This window comes from Rutidosis leptorrhynchoides, chromosome 1 (genome assembly GCF_046630445.1).
Source record: "Rutidosis leptorrhynchoides isolate AG116_Rl617_1_P2 chromosome 1, CSIRO_AGI_Rlap_v1, whole genome shotgun sequence".
Lineage (NCBI taxonomy): Eukaryota > Viridiplantae > Streptophyta > Magnoliopsida > Asterales > Asteraceae > Rutidosis > Rutidosis leptorrhynchoides.
Genome location: NC_092333.1, coordinates 46,284,614 through 46,306,523, shown reverse-complemented (window position 1 = coordinate 46,306,523; position 21,910 = coordinate 46,284,614). Strand labels below are relative to the sequence as shown.

Sequence of the window (21,910 nt, the reverse complement as noted above, 5' to 3'; positions counted from 1 at the left end):
TATTTTAAACGAGTCTAGCTCATTTACAACCCTGCTTTTCAATCTTTCCAATCACCCTTGCACATTACCTTGAAAAAAGGGGTGAGAAGAAGTGTGGAGTTGGCCTTTTCAAATAATTATGAACAAAATCTCATGATATTAATACAGATACTAAATTTACTAACATTATGAACAAAATGAATAAATACAATCTTTTCCAAGTACTTTTTTTAACGGCATTTTCCAAGTACTTCAAATACGTATAATAGTTGTTTCCCTATTTTTGAAGTTTCGAAGACAACAACTGGATGGTTCCTTCACTATTTTTCGTCCACAAAACATACTGTCACCAACAGATAGTGCAGGCCTCGAATCTACTGTTTCAGAAGATGAAATCCGTTCAGCAGTTTGGTGTTGTGGGAATGAGAAGTCGCCGGGTCCGGACGGGTTTACCTTCTTCTTTATCAAGAAATATTGGGACTTATTAAAAGCTGATTTGGTAGCTTCAGTTAGAAGGGCTTTCGAGGAGTGTCGCATGCCTAAAGGTGCTTCGTCCGCGTTTATAACATTAATTCCTAAGGTTTCTAATCCATCAGGTATTAATGACTATCGTCCGATTTCTCTTATTGGCGTGCAATATAAGATTATTACTAAAGTTTTGGCTTCTCGTTTAGCTTTAGTGATTGATAAAGTAGTAAGTAATGAACAGTCAGCTTTCATTAAAGGACGTCAGATTTTAGATGGCCCGTTGATTATTAGTGAACTTATGAATTGGTACAGGAGAAAAAAACAAAAATTAATGATTTTTAAGGTGGATTTTGAAAAAGCGTACGACACGGTAAGTTGGGAATTTTTAGACCATATGTTTATGACGTTGGGATTTGGAGATACATGGTGTGGTTGGATTCGTATGTGTTTAAAATCGGCACGCACTTCGGTTCTTGTGAACGGCAGTCCTACGAACGAATTCAACTTGTATCGGGGACTTCGTCAAGGGGACCCGTTAAGTCCATTCTTGTTCTTATTGGTAATGGAAGGTCTTCACTTATGTCTTAAAGACAAAGTGGAATCCGGCGATATTTCTGGTGCGACAATAGGGAACCCAGGTGTAAAAATTTCACATTTATTTTATGCGGATGATGCGGTCATTGTTTCCGAATGGAATAGAAATAGCTTACTAAATTCTTTTTTTTTTTGGACAACGATTGGGATCACCCGAGGGGGACTAAACCACCTTTAACGACCCGTCAAAGTACACTTGACGACCATCGTTATCTTGGTCCCACAGCTTGATCATAACTCTATATGAATTTAATAAATAACCTTGCATTCTTTATTTAAAAATGATTTCCTATAAAGGAAACCTATCAAAATATGTAAGTTTAGAAAAACCATACATTATTACTTAACCAAAAGTTGACCAAAACAAAGTCAACAGCATCCACTATTAAATGTATCAAAATAGAATGCAAGTTATTGTTTAACAAAAGCTGCCATCATAAATATGCAGACTCTCTAAGCACAGCGGAAGCAATCAATCATGAACCTGAGAATAAAACATGCGAGTAACTGTCAACAAAAAATGTTGAGTGAATTATAGGTTTAATATTGCAAACAATATTTAATTTAAACTGTAAAAATTTATGTTTGAAAACATAAAAACTCCTTTTTGGACCACAAAATTATATGCTAGAAAACATATAAAAACATTATTCCATTTACCGTGAGCCACCTGGTAACCACTTAACCATTTATTTACCCTTGCCAAATACAATAAATAATATACACCGAACAAGTGTATCTACAACAAATTACGAAGTACTAAACATTCCGATTATAAATTGCTAACGCGACTAGCTCAAAATGGGGTTGTCAAACCCGATAGATCTATCCATAGGATTCGCGTTCACCAGTAGAAACCAGTGATTACAGTTACCAGACTAGGGAATATTTTTGTTCAACTCACAATGAATAATTTAAACCAACCTCCACTTGTGTCCAAAATATAAAATAAATTGCATGTATTCTCATCCCAAAAGATTTAAATAGAAAAATGGGACTATAACACACCTTAATAGCAACGAAGTAACCAACACAAATAAGCGAACAGCAAATGGAGTAAAGTGATCAGGAATGATCACAACGTCGACCTATAAATAAAGCAGGTCGATATAAATAACTAACTTAGGTCAAGTCTTAGTATGATAGCTATTGTATATGTTGCAAGTAGACATAGAACAATACTCAATATGCGTCGGTTTGATTGAAACAGCGTACGGACACACACTTTCTATTTTTAGAAAGTTTCTATTTTTAGCATGTTTCCATTTTTGGAAAGTTTCTATTTTTGGAAAGTTTCTATTTTTGGAAAGTTTCCAAATTTAGAAAGTTTCTATTTTTAGAAAGTATAAGTTAGGAAAGTTTCCTTAATTAGAAAGTCAACAAAAGTCAACTGAAAGTCAAAGTCAACTACAAGTCAACTCAAAAGTCAACCTTGGTCAAACATAGTCAACGTTAAATTTAAAAGTGTAAGTTGTAATAATAATGTAAGTTATAATGTTTATTAAAGTTAAATATGTCTAATTATGTCATAACATAAGTTTAATTAAATTAAAATGAATTATCAAAGTTAATATAAGTTTAAATGATATAATTAATATAACATAAGTATTTAATTAATTAATTAAATATTAGTCATAATATAAGTATTATTAATTAATAATAAATTTTAAATCATATCATAAGTATTATTAATTAATAATGAATTATTAACCATATCATAAGTTTCTAATTATAATTATTAAATCATAAGTATTTAATAATTAAATTATAATTAAATAATAACTAAGCCTTATAATAATTAAATAATTAATTAATCCTTATTATAAGTCTTATAATAATAATATTATAATATAAGTTTAATACTTATCATAAGTATTTTCCATTAATAATAAAAGTATTATTAATCATAAGTTTAATTAAAATGTTAATTAAATCATAAGTAATAATTAAATCATATAATAAATATATATCATAAGTCTTAAATTATAATAATTACTTTTTATATTATAAGTAATTAAATGATAATGAAATTCATTATTTATATCATAAGTTTAATAATTAATCACAAGTCTTAAATCAAAAGTTCATCGGGTCGTATCTTGAGCCCCAGGTGTCGGTTTTCGGCGAGCCTTACATATATCTCCGCCTAATCAAACCACCCGACACTTCGGTACATTCAAGAACACACCAAGAACAGCCCACAAGTTGTGGTGATCAGCCAAGACATCACTTGAAACTTCAATTCAACCAAAATCGTGTTTTAGACGTAACGGGTGATTCGTGGCTCGGATTGAGATGACCCGAACATGAAAGTTCGCCCCACCATCAGTCCTAACACACTAACACACCCTAAAGTCACCAAATATGGTCACAAAGTCGGACCAAACCTGGTTCATACCAAAATCACAATTCAATCTTAACAAAATACCACTTTGATCATATCTAGGGCTCCGGGAATCGAAACGACATGAATTCGGAGTCTAAAATTAATGTCTTGATGAGAGGAACTCATCTAGATACTTTATTTTAACTTTTATATCAGTCACAATATCAGAAACACACGAATTAGCTGCTGTCCCAATTTTATCAAACCGAAAACATATGTATTTGAGCAATTCTACGCATACAATCATCAATACAATAACATGTAACTATCATACTATCAATATAACATCAAAATACAGAAAATATATGAAAAATTAAAAATCTAGGGTTAGGGTTTATACCCTAATCAAGAATTGAAAGATGTAATCGTGTAGAGGAGATCGTGTAGAATCCGATTATGCTAACGAATTGATGATCCAAGCAAGCTTGATGAAGATGATGGTGGTTTTACTGTGCTAGGGCAACGCTCAAAGGTGGGAGGAAGAAGGAGAATGAGAGCAAAAATAGAAAATTAGGTTACTAGTAAATTGTAAGATGAAGTGTGATTGTAAAATGAAAAAAAATCAAGGCTATACCTCCTTCTCATGGGGTTCGGCCGAAAATCCAAGGGGTAGGCCCCCTTAATGGCCTAATTTGATAAATCATAAATTCCTTGTGGCCCGAATGCCCGAACGAAACCCGAAACGCGAAAATACGGCTACGCGATTGAAAATTCGGAGAGATAACAATTACGCGATGAAAAATAAATATAAATACTATATATAATCATATGATATAAAAATATCATATTTAAAATAATTATGATTTAAAAATCCCAAAAACTCGACCGTTGGTTTGAAAACCGAAAAGATTCGCCGGATAGAAATCCGCGACACCTAGAAACGTATAACTTAAAAATATGAATACAAATATTCACATAACACATAAAAATTAATATATATATTATTACAAAAATAATAATATAGGTCATAGAAATGACGTAGCACAATTAATAGTTAACAGTCGTTAAATAATTAACGGAAAAGATAACGGAAAAAGTAGGGTCGTGATAGTACCTTCCTGTTACGGAAATTTCGTCCCGAAATTTAAGCAGGTGCAGGGGTTGACTCAGCATCTGGGAACAAATGCGGGTACTTCTGCTTCATCTGGTCTTCACGCTCCCAAGTGAACTCGAGACCGCGTCTAGCGTTCCATCTAACCCGGAAAATAGGAATTCGACTCTGCTTAAGAGTCTTAATTTCTCGATCCATAATTTCAATAGGTTCCTCAATAAAATGAAGTTGCTTATCAACATGAAGTTCTTCCAAAGGAATAGTTTTGTCGGCCTCGGTCAAACACTTCTTTAAATTTGATACATGAAAAACATCGTGAACATCACTGAGTTCTTGTGGCAACTTCAAACGATAAGCCGCCGGTCCAACTCTTTCAATGATCTCAAACGGTCCAACAAAACGAGGACTTAACTTTCCCCTCTTACCAAAACGGATCACACCCTTCCAAGGTGAAACCATTAACATAACACGATCACCAACTTGAAATTCCACATCTTTCCTTCCCCTATCGGCATAACTCTTTTTCCGACTTCTAGCGGTTCTCAACCTTTCCTTAATCTGTACAATCTTCTCGGTAGTCTCGTGAATAATTTCTGGACCTGTGAGTTGAGCATCCCCAACCTCATTCCAGCAGACAGGAGACATACTCTTTCTACCATACAGAGCTTCAAAAGGTGCGGCCTAATACTTGCATGATAGCTGTTATTATAAGAAAATTTGGCCAGTGGCAAGTACTTATCCCAACCATTACCAAAATCAATGATGCATGCTCGTAACATGTCTTCCAACGTTTGAATGGTCCTTTCACTCTGACCATCTGACTATGGATGATAAGCAGTGTTCATATCCCATTTAGTTCCCAAAGCATCTTGTAAGGACTGCCAAAACCTCGATATAAATCGACTGTCTCGGTCCGAAATAATAGATACGGGAACACCATGTCTAGAAACAATCTCCTTCAAATACAAACGAGTAAGCTTATCCTTCGAATCTGTTTCCTTAATTGGTAAGCAATGAGCTGACTTAGTGAGTCGGTTAACAATCACCCAAATGGTATCATAACCACCCACAACTCTCGGTAACTTCGCAATAAGTCCATCGTAATACCTTTCCACTTCCACTCGAGAATTTCAGGTCGCACTAGAAGTCCGGACGGTTTCTGATGTTCAGCTTTAACCTTAGCGCAGGTCAAACACTTAGCCACATACGTAGCCACATCAGCTTTCAAATTAGGCCACCAATACAGCTCCTTAAGATCATGATACATCTTTCCTGAACCAGGATGAATAGAGTACCTAGACTTATGAGCCTCATCTAAAACAAGTTGTCGCAGATCACCAAACTTCGGAACCCAAAGGCGTCCCGCAAAATACCTAGTACCATCGGTTCGTACCTCTAACTGTTTACTCGAGCCTCGGACCTTCCCGTTACAAAATTCTCCTCATTCAAGGCTTCATGTTGAGCTGCAAGAATCTGCCTTGTGAGGTTTGTTCGAATGGTCATATTTAAGGCTCTAAACCTACGAGGTTCAACTCTCTCTCCTTTCGACTCAAAGCATCAGCCACGACATTGACTTTTTCTCGGAATGGCTAAAGGAGTTCACAATCATAATCGTTCAACAATTCAACCCATCCTCGCTACCTCATATCCCACTGTCTTTGATCAAGATATGTTGAAGACTTTTGTGATCAATGTACACTGTACCTTTGACCCCATATAGATAATGTCTGCAAATCTTAAAGCGCAAACACAACAGCTCCCAACTCTAAATCATGGGTCATGTAATTCTGCTCGTGAATCTTCAACTGACGTGACGCGTACGCAATAACTTTTTTTCGTTGCATCAAAACACCACCAAAGCCTTGACGCGAAGCATCACAATAAACAACAAAATCATCATTACCATCAGGTAGTGATAATATCGGAGCGGTAGTCAATTTCTTCTTCAAAATCTGAAAAGCAGTCTCTTGTTCATCCTTCCACTCATACTTCTTCCCCTTGTGCGTTAAAGCAGTCAGAGGTTTCGCTATACGAGAGAAATCTTGAATGAACCTTCTATAATAACCTGCCAACCCTAGAAATTGACGAATCTGAGCAGGAGTTTTCAGAATTTCCCACTTTTCAATCGCCTCAATCTTAGCAGGGTCAACTTGTATTCCCTGTTTACTAAAAATATGACCAAGGAATTGAACTTCTCTTATCCAGAAAGCACACTTAGAGAACTTAGCGTACAACTCTTCTTTCCTCAACAGATCAAGCACTAACTTCAAATGTTCTTCGTGCTCTTCATCATTCTTAGAATAAATAAGGATGTCGTCGATGAAAACAATAATGAATTTGTCCAGATAGGGTCTACACACACGGTTCATGAGGTCCATGAACACAGCAGGTGCATTTGTCAATCTGAACAGCATAACAAGGAATTCAAAGCGACCATAACGGGTGCGAAAAGCAGTTTTCGGAACATCAGATTCTTTAACACGCAACTGATGATAGCCGGAACGAAGATCGATCTTAGAATAAACAGACGAACCTTGAAGCTGATCGAATAGATCATTGATTCTCGGAAGAGGGTAACAGTTTTTAACAGTAAGCTTGTTCAATTCACGATAATCAATACACCATCGGAACGATCCACTCTTCTTCTTAACAAACAAAACAGATGCTCCCCAAGGGGACGAACTGGGATGAATGAAATATAGTTGCAACAATGAAGGAAGAAATATATGGAGTAGTCACATAAGTGGCATAGATATTTAAGGCAATTCTCTCAAAGGAGATAGCGAGGATCATGGATTTCAAAGTAAATTTTCATTACATTTCTTAAAGGAAGACGTACGAAAGGTGTGATATTTCAACGAGAGTGAACTTCCTTGTACAATGAGCGAGGAAATCTAGGATTCATCCATATTCTTAAATTTATGTGCGGATGAAAAGAACGTGAATCATGGGTTATAAAGAATGGTCGACTCTAGGTGAGATGAATCTCCAAAAATAATTTCGTATACCTCAAAGTATTGAATTATAGGATTGATGTTTACGAGGGTGTTACGGTTGACAGCGAATAATAAGGGTAGAAACTCCTCGAACGGTCTAGTGTAATATATATCCATGATACCCACTATAACAACAGTTGGGGTAGAAACCCACCTAGCGCCTTTTCTACAATAGGGTGACCACCGAGTGTACCCCAAAAAATTGATTTATCGGTCCGCGTTTCGGCCATGTCCAACCGTAAGAGGGTAAATTTTACGAGCGCAAAGACTTTCCAACAAATTTTATAAAACTGGAATCCAAAGTGGTGTAAGAGTTTCTATCAATGAACTTAATGGTAAGTTTCATCCTTAAACAGAGGATGAGAAGAACGGTGATCCAAACACTCTGTAGAGTAATGCGAAAATTTGATCAAATCACTCAAAGGAGTTTTGAAAAAAAACTTTAAACGTTTGATGCGACAACATAAATGGAGCGAAGTTCCTAGTAATTTAGAAGTATGTACAACGTGTACCATTTTATATAAAACAAATTGACTTAATCAAACAGCTCAATAAATGAGTGGTTTAAAATAATTTTTGAAGGTATGATTTAGTATATACTAGCCAAAATAGGCAAGAGTAAATTTATTCATTTGAATCCATACGTACATATATGATTTTATAAATTGTATACATGACAAAATATTTCATTACTTCTATTCGCCCATAAATCTCGTGAGAACCGCCCAATTAAACAAATGTGTAAAACTCCCGATGATAAACATAGTATATGTATTGCAGAGGTTACAAGTTAAAGTAAGGTCGTGGAAGATTGAGTAAAGGACTTAAATTGTCGTGCAACATTTGACCAACAAATGTTAGGAGGTCATAAAAACCAATGAGTTAAATGTTGTTTTGACGAATATCAGGACATAAGTCCTTGGGCCAAAACTGTTCCCGAGCGAAGCTATTGCTAACAAGCGAGTTATGAAGGATAGAGCATGAGATAGATAATCCGGTTAAAACGAGCTTGTCGTATATCAACAAATAAGATAATGAATATTTTCTCTACCCATGTAATACATCGGAATTTCTGAATGAGTGGTGTAAAAATTTTCTTTGACTCGCTTTCTATTCCTCATGTCACAATATTGGGACTTCTTTATGAATTAACGTAATATAATCACGTTGGCCTGACGCCATTATATTTCACTAATTTATAGTTTCATTCCAATAGCACTTCACGAGGTCAGGACACGCGATCAACCTCGAATTTCCACACAATTTCTCTAAAATGATTTCTTAAACAATGTGCTAAGGATATCACAAGAGACAAAATATCAAAAGTAATGAGTAGGAATAACGATGACATAAAAATGTCTTCGAAGTACCAAGAATCTCTCAAAGTCAAGAATGAAGTTTTTCGGTTCAAAAACCAAAGCACAACGGCACAAAGGCACGTAATATAACAAGAATGTTATATACCTAAACATAATAGCTGACATTGAAATGCCGAGCATTTAGAAGTCAAGAATGACATCTCGCGTAATATAACTCAAACGTTATATATATAACCATAATAGATGACATAGAAATATTGAGAATTTCAGAAGTCAAGAATGACATTCCTCGGTTTCACTACCCGAGGTGTTCTTATAAGAATAAGTTCGCATGAGTCGGAGAATACGTTTAAATCGGAATGGAAGTTCCTCCCGGATTCAGAACATAATAGAGATGTATGTATGATAACAATATACATACCAATACGATATAAATAGTCACAAATAATAATATATTATAGGTCGGGCTGTAGACTAGACTCACTAATGCACCCTATTGACTCGGGTAACGACATCAATGCAGCATAATTCCCTACAACCAGAGCTCTGATACCAACTTTAACGACCCGTCAAAGTACACTTGACGACCATCGTTATCTTGGTCCCACAGCTTGATCATAACTCTATATGAATTTAATAAATAACCTTGCATTCTTTATTTAAAAATGATTTCCTATAAAGGAAACCTATCAAAATATGTAAGTTTAGAAAAATCATACATTATTACTTAACCAAAAGTTGACCAAAACAAATTCAACAGCATCCACTATTAAATGTATCAAAATAGAATGCAAGTTATTGTTTAACAAAAGCTGCCATCATAAATATGCAGACTCTCTAAGCACAGTGAAAGCAATCAATCATGAACCTGAGAATAAAACATGCGAGTAACTGTCAACAAAAAATGTTGAGTGAATTATAGGTTTAATATTGCAAACAATATTTAATTTAAACTGTAAAAATTTATGTTTGAAAACATAAAAACTCCTTTTTGGACCACAAAATTATATGCTAGAAAACATATAAAAACATTATTCCATTTACCGTGAGCCACCTGGTAACCACTTAACCATTTATTTACCCTTGCTAAACACAATAAATAATATACATCGAACAAGTGTATCTACAACAAATTACGAAGTACTAAACATTCCGATTATAAATTGCTAGCTCGACTAGCTCAAAATGGGGTTGTCAAACCCGATAGATCTATCCATAGGATTCGCGTTCACCAGTAGAAACCAGTGATTACAGTTACCAGACTAGAGAATATTTTTGTTCAACTCACAATGAATAATTTAAACCAACCTCCACTTGTGTCCAAAATATAAAATAAATTGCATGTATTCTCATCCCAAAGGATTTAAATAGAAAAATGGGACTATAACTCACCTTAATAGCAATGAAGTAACCAACACAAATAAGCGAACAGCAAATGGAGTAAAGTGATCAGGAATGATCACAACGTCGACCTATAAATAAAGCAGGTCGATATAAATAACTAACTTAGGTCAAGTCTTAGTATGATAGCTATTGTATATGTTGCAAGTAGACATAGAACAATACTCAATATGCGTCGGTTTGATTGGAACAGCGTACGGACACACACTTTCTATTTTTAGAAAGTTTCTATTTTAGCAGGTTTCCATTTTTGGAAAGTTTCTATTTTTGGAAAGTTTCTATTTTTGGAAAGTTTCCAAATTTAGAAAGTTTCTATTTTTAGAAAGTATAAGTTAGGAAAGTTTCCTTAATTAGAAAGTCAACAAAAGTCAACTGAAAGTCAAAGTCAACCGAAAGTGAACTCAAAAGTCAACCTTGGTCAAACATAGTCAACGTTAAATTTAAAAGTGTAAGTTGTAATAATAATGTAAGTTATAATGTTTATTAAAGTTAAATATGTCTAATTATGTCATAACATAAGTTTAATTAAATTAAAATGAATTATCAAAGTTAATATAAGTTTAAATGATATAATTAATATAACATAAGTATTTAATTAATTAATTAAATATTAGTCATAATATAAGTATTATTAATTAATAATAAATTTTAAATCATATCATAAGTATTATTAATTAATAATGAATTATTAACCATATCATAAGTTTCTAATTATAATTATTAAATCATAAGTATTTAATAATTAAATTATAATTAAATAATAACTAAGCCTTATAATAATTAAATAATTAATTAATACTTATTATAAGTCTTATAATAATAATATTATAATATAAGTTTAATACTTATCATAAGTATTTTCCATTAATAATAAAAGTATTATTAATCATAAGTTTAATTAAAATGTTAATTAAATCATAAGTAATAATTAAATCATATAATAAATATATATCATAAGTCTTAAATTATAATAATTACTTTTTATATTATAAGTAATTAAATGATAATGAAATTCATTATTTATATCATAAGTTTAATAATTAATCACAAGTCTTAAATCAAAAGTTCATCGGGTTGTATCTTGAGCCCCAGGTGTCGGTTTTCGGCGAGCCTTACATATATCTTCGCCTAATCAAATCACCCGAAACTTCGGTACACTCAAGAACACACCAAGAACAGCCCACAAGTCCTGGTGATCAGCCAAGACATCACTTGAAACTTCAATTCAACCAAAATCGTGTTTTAGACGTAACGGGTGATTCGTGGCTCGGATTGAGATGACCCGAACATGAAAGTTCACCCCACCATCAGTCCTAACACACTAACACACCCTAAAGTCACCAAATATGGTCACAAAGTCGGACCAAACCTGGTTCATACCAAAATCACAATTCAATCTTAACAAAATACCACTTTGATCATATCTAGGGCTCCGGGAATCGAAACGACATGAATCCGGAGTGTAAAATTAATGTCTTGATGAGAGGAACTCATCTAGATACTTTATTTTAACTTTTATATCAGTCACAATATCAGAAACACACGAATTAGCTGCTGTCCCAATTTTATCAAACCGAAAACATATGTATTTGAGCAATTCTACGCATACAATCATCAATACAATAACATGTAACTATCATACTATCACTATAATATCAAAATACAGAAAATATATGAAAAATTAAAAATCTAGGGTTAGGGTTTATACCCTAATCAAGAATTGAAAGATGTAATCGTGTAGAGGGGATCGTGTAGAATCCGATTATGCTAATGAATTGATGATCCAAGCAAGCTTGATGAAGATGATGGTGGTTTTAGTGTGCTAGGGTGACGGCTCAAAGGTGGGAGGAAGAAGGAGAATGAGAGCAAAAATAGAAAATTAGGTTACTAGTAAATTGTAAGATGAAGTGTGATTGTAAAATGAAAAAAAATCAAGGCTATACCCCCTTCTCATGGGGTTCGGCCAAAAATCCAAGGGGTGGGCCCCCTTAATGGCCCAATTTGATAAATCATAAATTCCTTGTGGCCCGAATGCCCGAACGAAACCCGAAACGCGAAAATACGGCTACGCGATTGAAAATTCGGAGAGATAACAATTACGCGACGAAAAATAAATATAAATACTATATATAATCATATGATATAAAAATATCATATTTAAAATAATTATGATTTAAAAATCCCAAAAACTCGACCGTTGGTTTGAAAACCGAAAAGATTCGCCGGATAGAAATCCGCGACACCTAGAAACGTATAACTTAAAAATATGAATACAAATATTCACATAACACATAAAAATTAATATATATTTATATATTATTACAAAAATAATAATATAGGTAATAGAGATGACGTAGCACAATTAATAGTTAACGGTCGTTAAATAATTAACGGAAAAATTAACGGAAAAAATAGGGTCGTGACACCACCCGTTGCGATCATCTCCCGTTTCGACTATGCCGATGCAGCGATAATAACCCCGCCCCCATCGCTGCCCGGGAGGAAACCTTGAAACTGATCCATGGGCACGACCAAGTAAAACCCCCCCTCCCCTTTACCCCCTAAACGATATGGGAAAGGTGCCACAGGTGGATACTTCATGACAGAGATGAAATTGTGTTTTTAATATGTAGCCAACGGGGGTCGAACTCCTGACCTCCCCTAAAGGAGGCAGGCCACCAACCGTTGGACCACATCACAACTTCAGCTTACTAAATTCTATCCATGCTTTGAACGAGTTTCATGGATATTCTGGGTTAAAGATCAACGTCACCAAATCTCATCTATTCGGGTTGGGAGTTCACAACTCGATAGTAAAAGATTATGTGTTTGAACTTGGTAGCTCCAAAGGTACATTCCCTTTTACTTATTTAGGTTTGCCGATGGGTGTCTATATGAAAAGAATCGGTTCATGGGATCCATTGAAAAATCGGTTTGTCAAAAAACTGTCGGGTTGGAAGGCGAATCTCATCTCTATAGGAGGTCGATTGACTTTGGTAAAATCGGTTTGGGTAGTTTGGGGATTTATTATTTGTCATTATTCAAATGTCCCGAACAAGTTATAAACGAGTTAGAGAAGTTGAGAGCTCAATTTTTTTGGGGTAAAAGTGATACGAAGAAAATACATTGGATCCGTTGGGATCTGGTTTTAGCCTCACGGGAAAACAGAAGAGGACCTGATATTAGAAGTCTAAGATCTTTTAATCTTAGTCTCATTTTTAAGTGGATTTGACGTTACATGTCTTTCCCTGATGCCTTGTGGTCTAGAATCATAACGGCAATTTATGGTGATACGGGGGGTTTAGACACACAACCGTTGGGGAGTGGTATTTGGCCATCCATTATTTCGACTTTCCTTAAAGCTAAGGCAGCAGGTTCGGTATCCGCTAATGTTCTTCATGTTAAACTTGGGAATGGTTCCAACGTTCGATTTTGGAAAGATAATTGGTTGGGTGATGGGGCATTGAAAGATAAGTTTGGGAGACTCTTTCGGTTAGAAATGGATCAAGATTGTACACTTGCTCAAAGACTCGTTAACGGTAGATGGTTATGGGATTGGAATAGATCGAACATAGGTGCCCGGAATGAGGCGCTGTTGCTCGAATTATGCTCGAATTTACATCAGGTTTCCCTTGGTGAAGGCAGACTGTTGGTCGTGGTCTTTTATGAACGATACAGGATATTCGGTTAGTAAAACTCGTTCACACGTTGACGATTACGTGTTACCTTTGGCTCATATTTACACTATGTGGTGCTCACAAATACCACGAAAAATAAACATTTTCATTTGGAGACTAGCGTTAGACAGGTTACCAACTCGTCAAAATTTATCACGACGTGGTTTAGAGATTGAGTCTATTAGCTGCGTTTCGTGTAATCAAGCCTTTGAAACGGTTCATCACATCATGTTTGAGTGCGAAGTAGCTGCTGATTTGTGGAGAAGAGTAAGGATATGGGTCGACATGTTATTACCTCGATTCTCAGAATGGACGGATTGGATTGCTTGGTTGGAGGATTGGAGAGAATCAGAAGACACGAAGAGCAGACTATATGTCATTATTGCGACTACGGTTTGGCATATATGGAGATTCAGAAATAGTCAACTTTTCGAGCAACCCCCGATGAAACGTTGTATTTTATTTGATTCAATTTGTCTTTTTTTTTTTTAATTGGTATAGAAGTAGAGGCAAAAATAATGTAAATTGGAATGTTTGGCGTTTAAAGCCGTTGTAATGTGGTTTGCGGGTCTGTTCTAGCTCCTTGCTAGGACAGCTCGTTTTTATTTATAAATTCTTGGCCATTCAAAAAAAAAGTTGTTAATTTACAATTGTGATTGCAACCATTGGTCACCATTTATAAAAGAAGTATTAAGAAACAGTGAAGCTTGAGTGTCATTAAGCTTTTGTGCATATGGAACTCTCATTGATGTATTTGCTCCTCCACCCATACACATATACTCACCATAGAATATACTCCTGACATCAAAACAAAGTTAATCAATATTAGTTACCTTTAAGTTATTTATTTATTCTATGTTTAGTTTAACTTTGGAAAAAAGTTGTAATCTTGCTAAATTCAGATTTAAAGATTCAACACATACTGGTCTATCATGGGATCATTGAAGTCATTCCAGCCTTCAGGGGCAACAATGTCGGACATTAATGTGTAAGCGAATACGACTTTAGAGAATGGTCTCCAAGCTCGACCCAACCATATCCTTCCTGTACCACCAAGGTTGCATCTCACAAACGCAAAACCACTATCTTCATCTGCAGATGCTCTTCCATGTGCTGTCACTGCTCCATTTATGTTCCTTTGTCCCACAGGCACCGGTGGTGCCATTGAGATCAATTGACAATCCTACAAAAATATACTCATACTATTATGTAAATAGTGTAAATGATCCTAATAGGCTTGGTCATATGCACATGCTTAGTGAATTTATGTATACAATTGTATGATGAATTTTTTAAGTTGTTCTTTTAGCTTTAAGTTTAAGTTTGCAAGCTTCGTTTTCAAAAGAAAGACAAGTTCAATTCTCATGAATTGCAATTTTGGGACCTTGACTTAATTTTTTTTTTTTTTTTTTTTAAATACGCATCATTCTAAATATTGGCATTAACTTTGAGGCTAGTTTGACTACATCTCATTTAGCAATACTTTTTTGGTTATTATTTTGTTCAATGGTACCTCATATAGTGATTTAGCATTGCCGAAAATGAAGTCGATTGAACCTTGAATGTAACATTCCTTAAAGTAATGTCGACCTCTATCGTCATGAAGTGTATCTTGAGCTCCAAAAAAACCACACCCCCAAAATGAAGCTTGATCTCCTCCTACTCTAATCGCAACGGCTTGTGCTCCAACATCTCCTGGTTTAGGTATTGGAGCCACATTCTAACATCACAAATTATCCAAAAACTTTAAACCGCAATACATACCTTTTGAATATATATTTGAATCTACTATGCTTACCATGAAACTAATGTTCTTAGCAACAAAGTTTGTTGAAAATACTTGCACAGAGGCACTATAGAATGTGCCATGTGCAGAATTGGCCGTGTCATTCCAAACGATAGCAGTTGAAGTAAATCCTTGCCCTTGAAATGTTATATTTGGTTTTGACTTCGGTATTATCACCTTTTCACTAAGGTTCAACAAAACAAGTCGAAAATATATTATCAATACATAGAACAAGTGTCATAGCTGTATCATATAAGGCAAAAACTTACAAGTAAATGCCATTATTAATCCATATTAGAGTTCTTTTATTGTTAAGTGTTGCGACTGCATCAATTGCGGACTGGACAGTTGTAAAGTTACAACATCCGTTACGATCAACACAAAATGTTGTTGTGGTGTTGGTATCAGAAGGTACAGAATCACGAGGAAAGTCATCACATATGTCAAATTTTTGGGCCTTTTTGTCATGTCGATGATGGTGATGATGACGACCATCTAGACGAACTTTAAACTGGTTTGTAATCATTGATATAGATGATAACGAGATACCTTTAATGTCCTCGATGAAATAGTTGACATGCTCTAAATTTGATGATAGAAAATGCGTGGTCGCTAAAATGGCAACAAAAATAGAGACGATATCTGTGTATCGAAATGTTATAGTTTTCATTTTCGAGTTTGAGTTGAGGTTTGAATTGAAAGGATAAATGTTTATAAAGAAAGCACTTGAAGTACAAGGGTTTGATGGAATGTCTTGCAAACTACCCTGTCCCTATGCACCAACCAACACTTACAATATTTCCATGAAACTTATATATCTTTAATGGTATAATAATATTGTTAATTGTTACTTTGTTTATTTCAACTTATTTACTTTTCAGTTGGAGTTTCGATCGTGAAAGGCGAGAAATGCTTTCATGCATTGAACCCGAGTAAATGTAATCTTTGAAAGTGCGGTAGACAATGCAAGCGAAAACACCAAGGATAGGAAAAATGCGAATATTAGTAACTAGTACGTACTTCCAAAAAAAGTTGTTTATTGCTTAGGTGTTAATTTCTTGGCATATTGTTATAGCCTTCATCTTGATAGCAACAGACTCAACAATAAAATGTAATTTTATCTGATTAACATAAATGAAAAACTTACCAATTGAGCTTGAGCTGACCTGGGAAGTCGACATAAAGAGTGAACTGGTTGACCTGAGAAAAAACTAATCAAGTCATATAGATGAACAGTAAACTCGTATGTAGGCTACTAATAAATGATTGATAACCATTGAATTTCATTTCAACCATAATCAAAGAAAGAATTAGAGATTGCACAGGCAAGTTACCAATATTTAATCCCACATTGGTCAATTAACAGAAGTGTTAGATCTTTATATATGGTAGGTTTTGCTTATTACGTGGGTTGAGATTTGTATTATGTTAATTATTGTATCCATGTCATTAGTAGTTTGCTTTCTAATATCTTAACAAGCTATGATGGCATTGATATAGTGATCAACTATTATAAACAAGCTATGATGGCATTGATATAGTGATCAACTATTATAAACTTAGCTTTTTATTAACCGTTATGCACATATTTAGATCCATATTGGTAGCTCCATATAGCAATACTATTAGTAAATGCATTTTGACATGCTTTTCCTAATAATATAAGAGTATATAACCAATTATAGGTAAAGCAAACCAATTACATATTTTATTTTATTTTTCCTTCTTATTTTATCAGAATCAAAAATTGGAAGTTCATCTACTAGGTTAACTAACTATCCCCTTTCCCTAAGCTTTCAGCCCAATGGACTTGTTAGTAATTAGTAACTACTACAAAATAGAAATTATAATCTTCATGAGTTAAAACTAAAACTAACCAATTGAGGTGGACCCACAACTCAACATCAGGAGTGGACAAATTGACAAACCTTGATATAATAAAAAGTGAACGGTAAATATTGTTAGGAAACCCGACTAGTTGAGTCCAAACAAGACTAGATAACCCCAAGTTATCAACTCACTTCCAATAAACGAAAATATAGTGAAAAGATTGTAAGACTAGCAAGAATGATAAAAATACGGGAATTTAACGTGGTTATATGCAATCGTTTATGATTGCTTTAGTCCACGGCCAACCAAAGAGTGTTCTATATTGATTAATTTCGTGGTGGTGAGTTTACAATGAGTTCTAACTAGGAGTATTTATAGGAAACCAAGAACACTTAAGAAAACTTAAGCATGCTTCATGAAATCATTAAGCAACAAACAACTAAACAACTTAATCCTCTTTACACCCTTGCAATGGCATGATCACAACCATAAAACAAGGTGTAAAGTAGCCCACATGCACCTAAAGTGTGTAACATCCCACATTTTTCCGTTTACTTTCCATTTATTTATTAAAGTCAGTTATATGATTATAACATCTTCCGTTAAAATGCGTTTTAAATTATCTCGTTTAGGTAATTCACGCACCCGCTTTGAAACTTGAGGGACTAAACTTGCCAAAGGACAAAAGGTTTGACTAGGTCAATTAGTCAAACCCTTCTCCTCCACTCATCCATTCACCTCCCTTTCTAACTTTTGATACTTCCATTTTCTCTCAACTCACTCAACAAGATTCATCATCTATTCAAGATCTAGCAAGCATCAATTCAAACAAATTACATATTCGGAATCCTTGCATCTTCCTCTTCGAATCTATACCAACTTTATTGCATTTGGGTAACTTTCTAAAAACACTAGATTTTGTGTTCTTGATGTTTTTAACTTATAAAAAGTGTTAATTAGTGTCTATGGCTCAAGTTTAACATGAATATATGATTTGTATGCTCGATCTTGTTATTTTAAGTAACTAGCATGAACTTAAAAGTTGGTGTGTTTGATTTTGTGATTTGGTTGAATGTTGTTTAATGTTAAAAGTTCATGTATTAAATGTGTTACTAGCATCACTAGCTTCATTTTGATGTGTAGGTTGATTAAGGAAACTTCATTAACATGATTATTGTTTTGGTGATTTGGGTTAGGGTTTAATAGGCTTGATTATGAACTTTGATGCATTAAATGCTATGAAATGTTGTTGATAAGTGTTTAGTTGAAATGTGTGTTTAATTACCTTCGAAACGGCATATCATACATGTAAATTGGTTGCCCGAATCATGAAACGCATTTAATGGACTTGAATGTAAAATGGTGAGCATTTAATGTGATTTTGGTTGTTGTAAATGTTAAATTGATTGATGAAATGTGCTTAGTTGTGTTCCTCATCAAAATACCTTTCCGATGATATAAGATAAATGTTTTGATTGTTTGCGGATCATAAATTGTGATTGTTTGAAGTTTGGTTCGTGCACTCGTGTAATTTCAGCATCAGGACCTGTGCACTAATCTGGACGCCGTCCAGATTCTTGGACGCCGTCCAGGCCTTCACATCTGGATGCCGTCCAGCCAATCTGGACGCCGTCCAGCCAATCTGGACGCCGTCCAGATGAACTGCCAGGTTCTGATTTGGTTGGCCGTTTACCGTTAAATTCTAACTATGCTACGCACCTCTGATTAGCATGTAACTTGTTCTAACATGCATATATGTGATTAAAAACCTCAGAAAAATAGTTCGAGACTCGACCCGAACATGTTGACTTTTTCGTTGGCTTTGACTTGACCAAAGTTGACTTTCGTTTAAACTTAACCAAATACTTATGCCATCATCCTAACATGCTTTTATATTTGAATCATGCATGAAACTTGGCAACGTGATCCACATGCTATATGTAATCGAGTCGTAACGAGCCATAGAACTAATTGAACAACTTTGACAAATCGTGTTTACCGTTATTGATACGACCTACTTGTTTAGGTCAAGACTAGCATTCGTTCTTGCACACGTTTACTTGTGAAGTACTTTTATACGCTTGCACTCAAGATGAGATCATAGTCCCACCTTTTCAACAACTTTTACTTTAAACTATGTGATGAGAAACATATACGTATTATACTTTTATGCTTTGAACACAAGTACGAAAACAAACATTCCACAGCGAGTTAGAATAAAAAGCCTCAATTCAATTATCATTAGTTACACTTGCAGGGTGTAAACGTGAACTTATATTATGTGATCACATTGGGCTTGACGAGCCCTCATTCGGACGGTTCGCTACCGTTAGCGGATGAAATATATTTTCGAGTATAGTGTATGTTCTAACACTACGTAACATGGTACAAAACAGTTAAGTCTTGATAATTGGGTGCTCGCGAACATACTTTTGGAATACAAACAATTTGGATAATCAACTATATTAAATCTTGTGGTTCAAAAACAACGTTACTATTACACCTATGATTTCACCAACGTTTTTCGTTGATAGTTTTCTATATGTTTTCTCAGGTCCTTAAACGCTAGGTGATACATGTTTCCGCACATTATTTTTGATACTTGCTTGGATGTCGAGTATACATGCATACGTGGAGCGTCTTTTGACTTAACTTAATTTGTGTCGCATAGGTTTCAATTGTACTTAAAACGTTGTAACATGTTTAGACGTTGAACTACTTTGTAAACTTTGAAACATCTTTATAATTGAAATGAATGCGACATATTTTGGTCAAACGTTGTTTTAAAGACTTATGACCACGTAACGGGACCTAAGTAGACGGCGCCGTCAATGACGATTTTGTTGGGTCGCTACAAAGTGCAACTAGAATCAATCAAGGCCAGATCCCATGTGTGCAAGTTGACCCACTTGCTGCCAGACAGGCAATACGCCGCATCTGGATGAGATGTGTCGTATCCCTCTTGCTTTCCATGTTTACAGATTCAAAATCGCGATGCAGGTTCAAGTAATAGATCCAGATGCACCGCATCTGGATCCGGATGCGCCGCATCTAAAACCTTCGGCAAAAAATGCTTGATGAATGCGCCTCATCCACCCTTGGATGCGCCACATCTATCATCAGAATCAGTTTTCTACTTGTTTAAAGTTTCCACACCTCAACAAATCTCCCACTTGGAGACTTTGAACAAACTCAATCCTTCGTAAACTCGCCTAATCTAACCAAGAACATTAAATACCATTTACACACCACCAAACGCCATTTGGGTCCTCCAATTACCGTTTAGTACACGCACCTCATCACATACTTCGGATGAGTGGACTTTCGATATAAGGTCTTCAACGCTACTTGTTAGACTTCAAACATTATTATCCCACAATAACAACTTGACCCACTAATTACACATCCTTCCGCTGAGCTATAATTTGATCACCATGTTACTAGCTTGAGAGAATAAAACATAAACAACAACTCTTTGGATATAACACCTATTTCCTTACTCTAGGAAATAACAGGTCGTTTGAGTCTGACCCGACCCAATTAACCCCATCCCCCAAGCGATCCACCCGTACACTATAACATCCACCCGATTTAACTTTCCAACATAGAATAAACCCGCCGGTAGATGAAACATGTGGATAATCCGACCAAGGCAACCGTGTGAGAATGCATTCACACCCTTGATCTTCCACATAACCGCCTTAGCTTTCACCATTGGAACACCGACCACATACGCGCGCACGTCTTTTGACAAACCCAATTTTTCATCACGAGTCAACTCCCACTGTATGGATGTTTCTTTAACAGTGACTCTCAAGAAAATCTCTTGTTCATCTTCTTCGGCCGATTGCAATAAAGTTGCCATCGGAGAAGATCTACTTGAAGTAACGAAAGCTTTAGTATAACCAATTCGTCCAAAAATCTTCACTAGCTTCGACTTCCCTTGAGCTCCCACTCAAACAAGATCCCTCAACAAACCTGGAAAGCATTAGCATGCTAGGATTTCTAATACCCACGAAATCACCTAGCCATTCTTCAACCATATACTTGGTTCCCCTCTTTTACCCGCAAGCAACCACATGACCTCCCTTAAACACCTTCTGTAGTGACCCGAACTTTTTCATGATTATATATTAAATGAAAACCATATTTGCATGATTAAATGTTTCCAACATGTTAAGCAATCAAACTTGTTAAGACTTGATTATTTGAAATGAGTGTCATGTAGACAATTGACCACCCAATTTGACCGACGATTCACGAACGTTAAAACTTGTAAAAACTATATGATGATATATATATGGATATATATATATAGTTAACATGATATTATGATAAGTAAGTATATCACTAGGTATATTAACAATGAGTTATATACATAAAAATGAGACTACTAAGTTAAGAAACTCGAAACGATATATAT

At 35.1% G+C, this 21,910-nt stretch overlaps 1 protein-coding gene across 1 annotated transcript; it reads right to left on the bottom strand.

Annotated features, from left to right (window-relative positions):
- Positions 1–14,495: 14,495 nt before the first annotated feature.
- On the bottom strand, positions 14,496–21,352 carry LOC139864839 (probable pectinesterase 8). The gene is made up of 7 exons (XM_071853434.1): positions 21,244–21,352; positions 16,805–16,857; positions 15,927–16,429; positions 15,670–15,841; positions 15,385–15,591; positions 14,795–15,054; positions 14,496–14,669 (listed from the first exon to the last, which is right to left on the bottom strand). Exons 1-7 carry the CDS (start codon positions 21,350–21,352, stop codon positions 14,516–14,518), a joined length of 1,458 nt encoding a protein of 485 aa, XP_071709535.1. The 3' UTR covers positions 14,496–14,515.
- Positions 21,353–21,910: the final 558 nt, after the last annotated feature.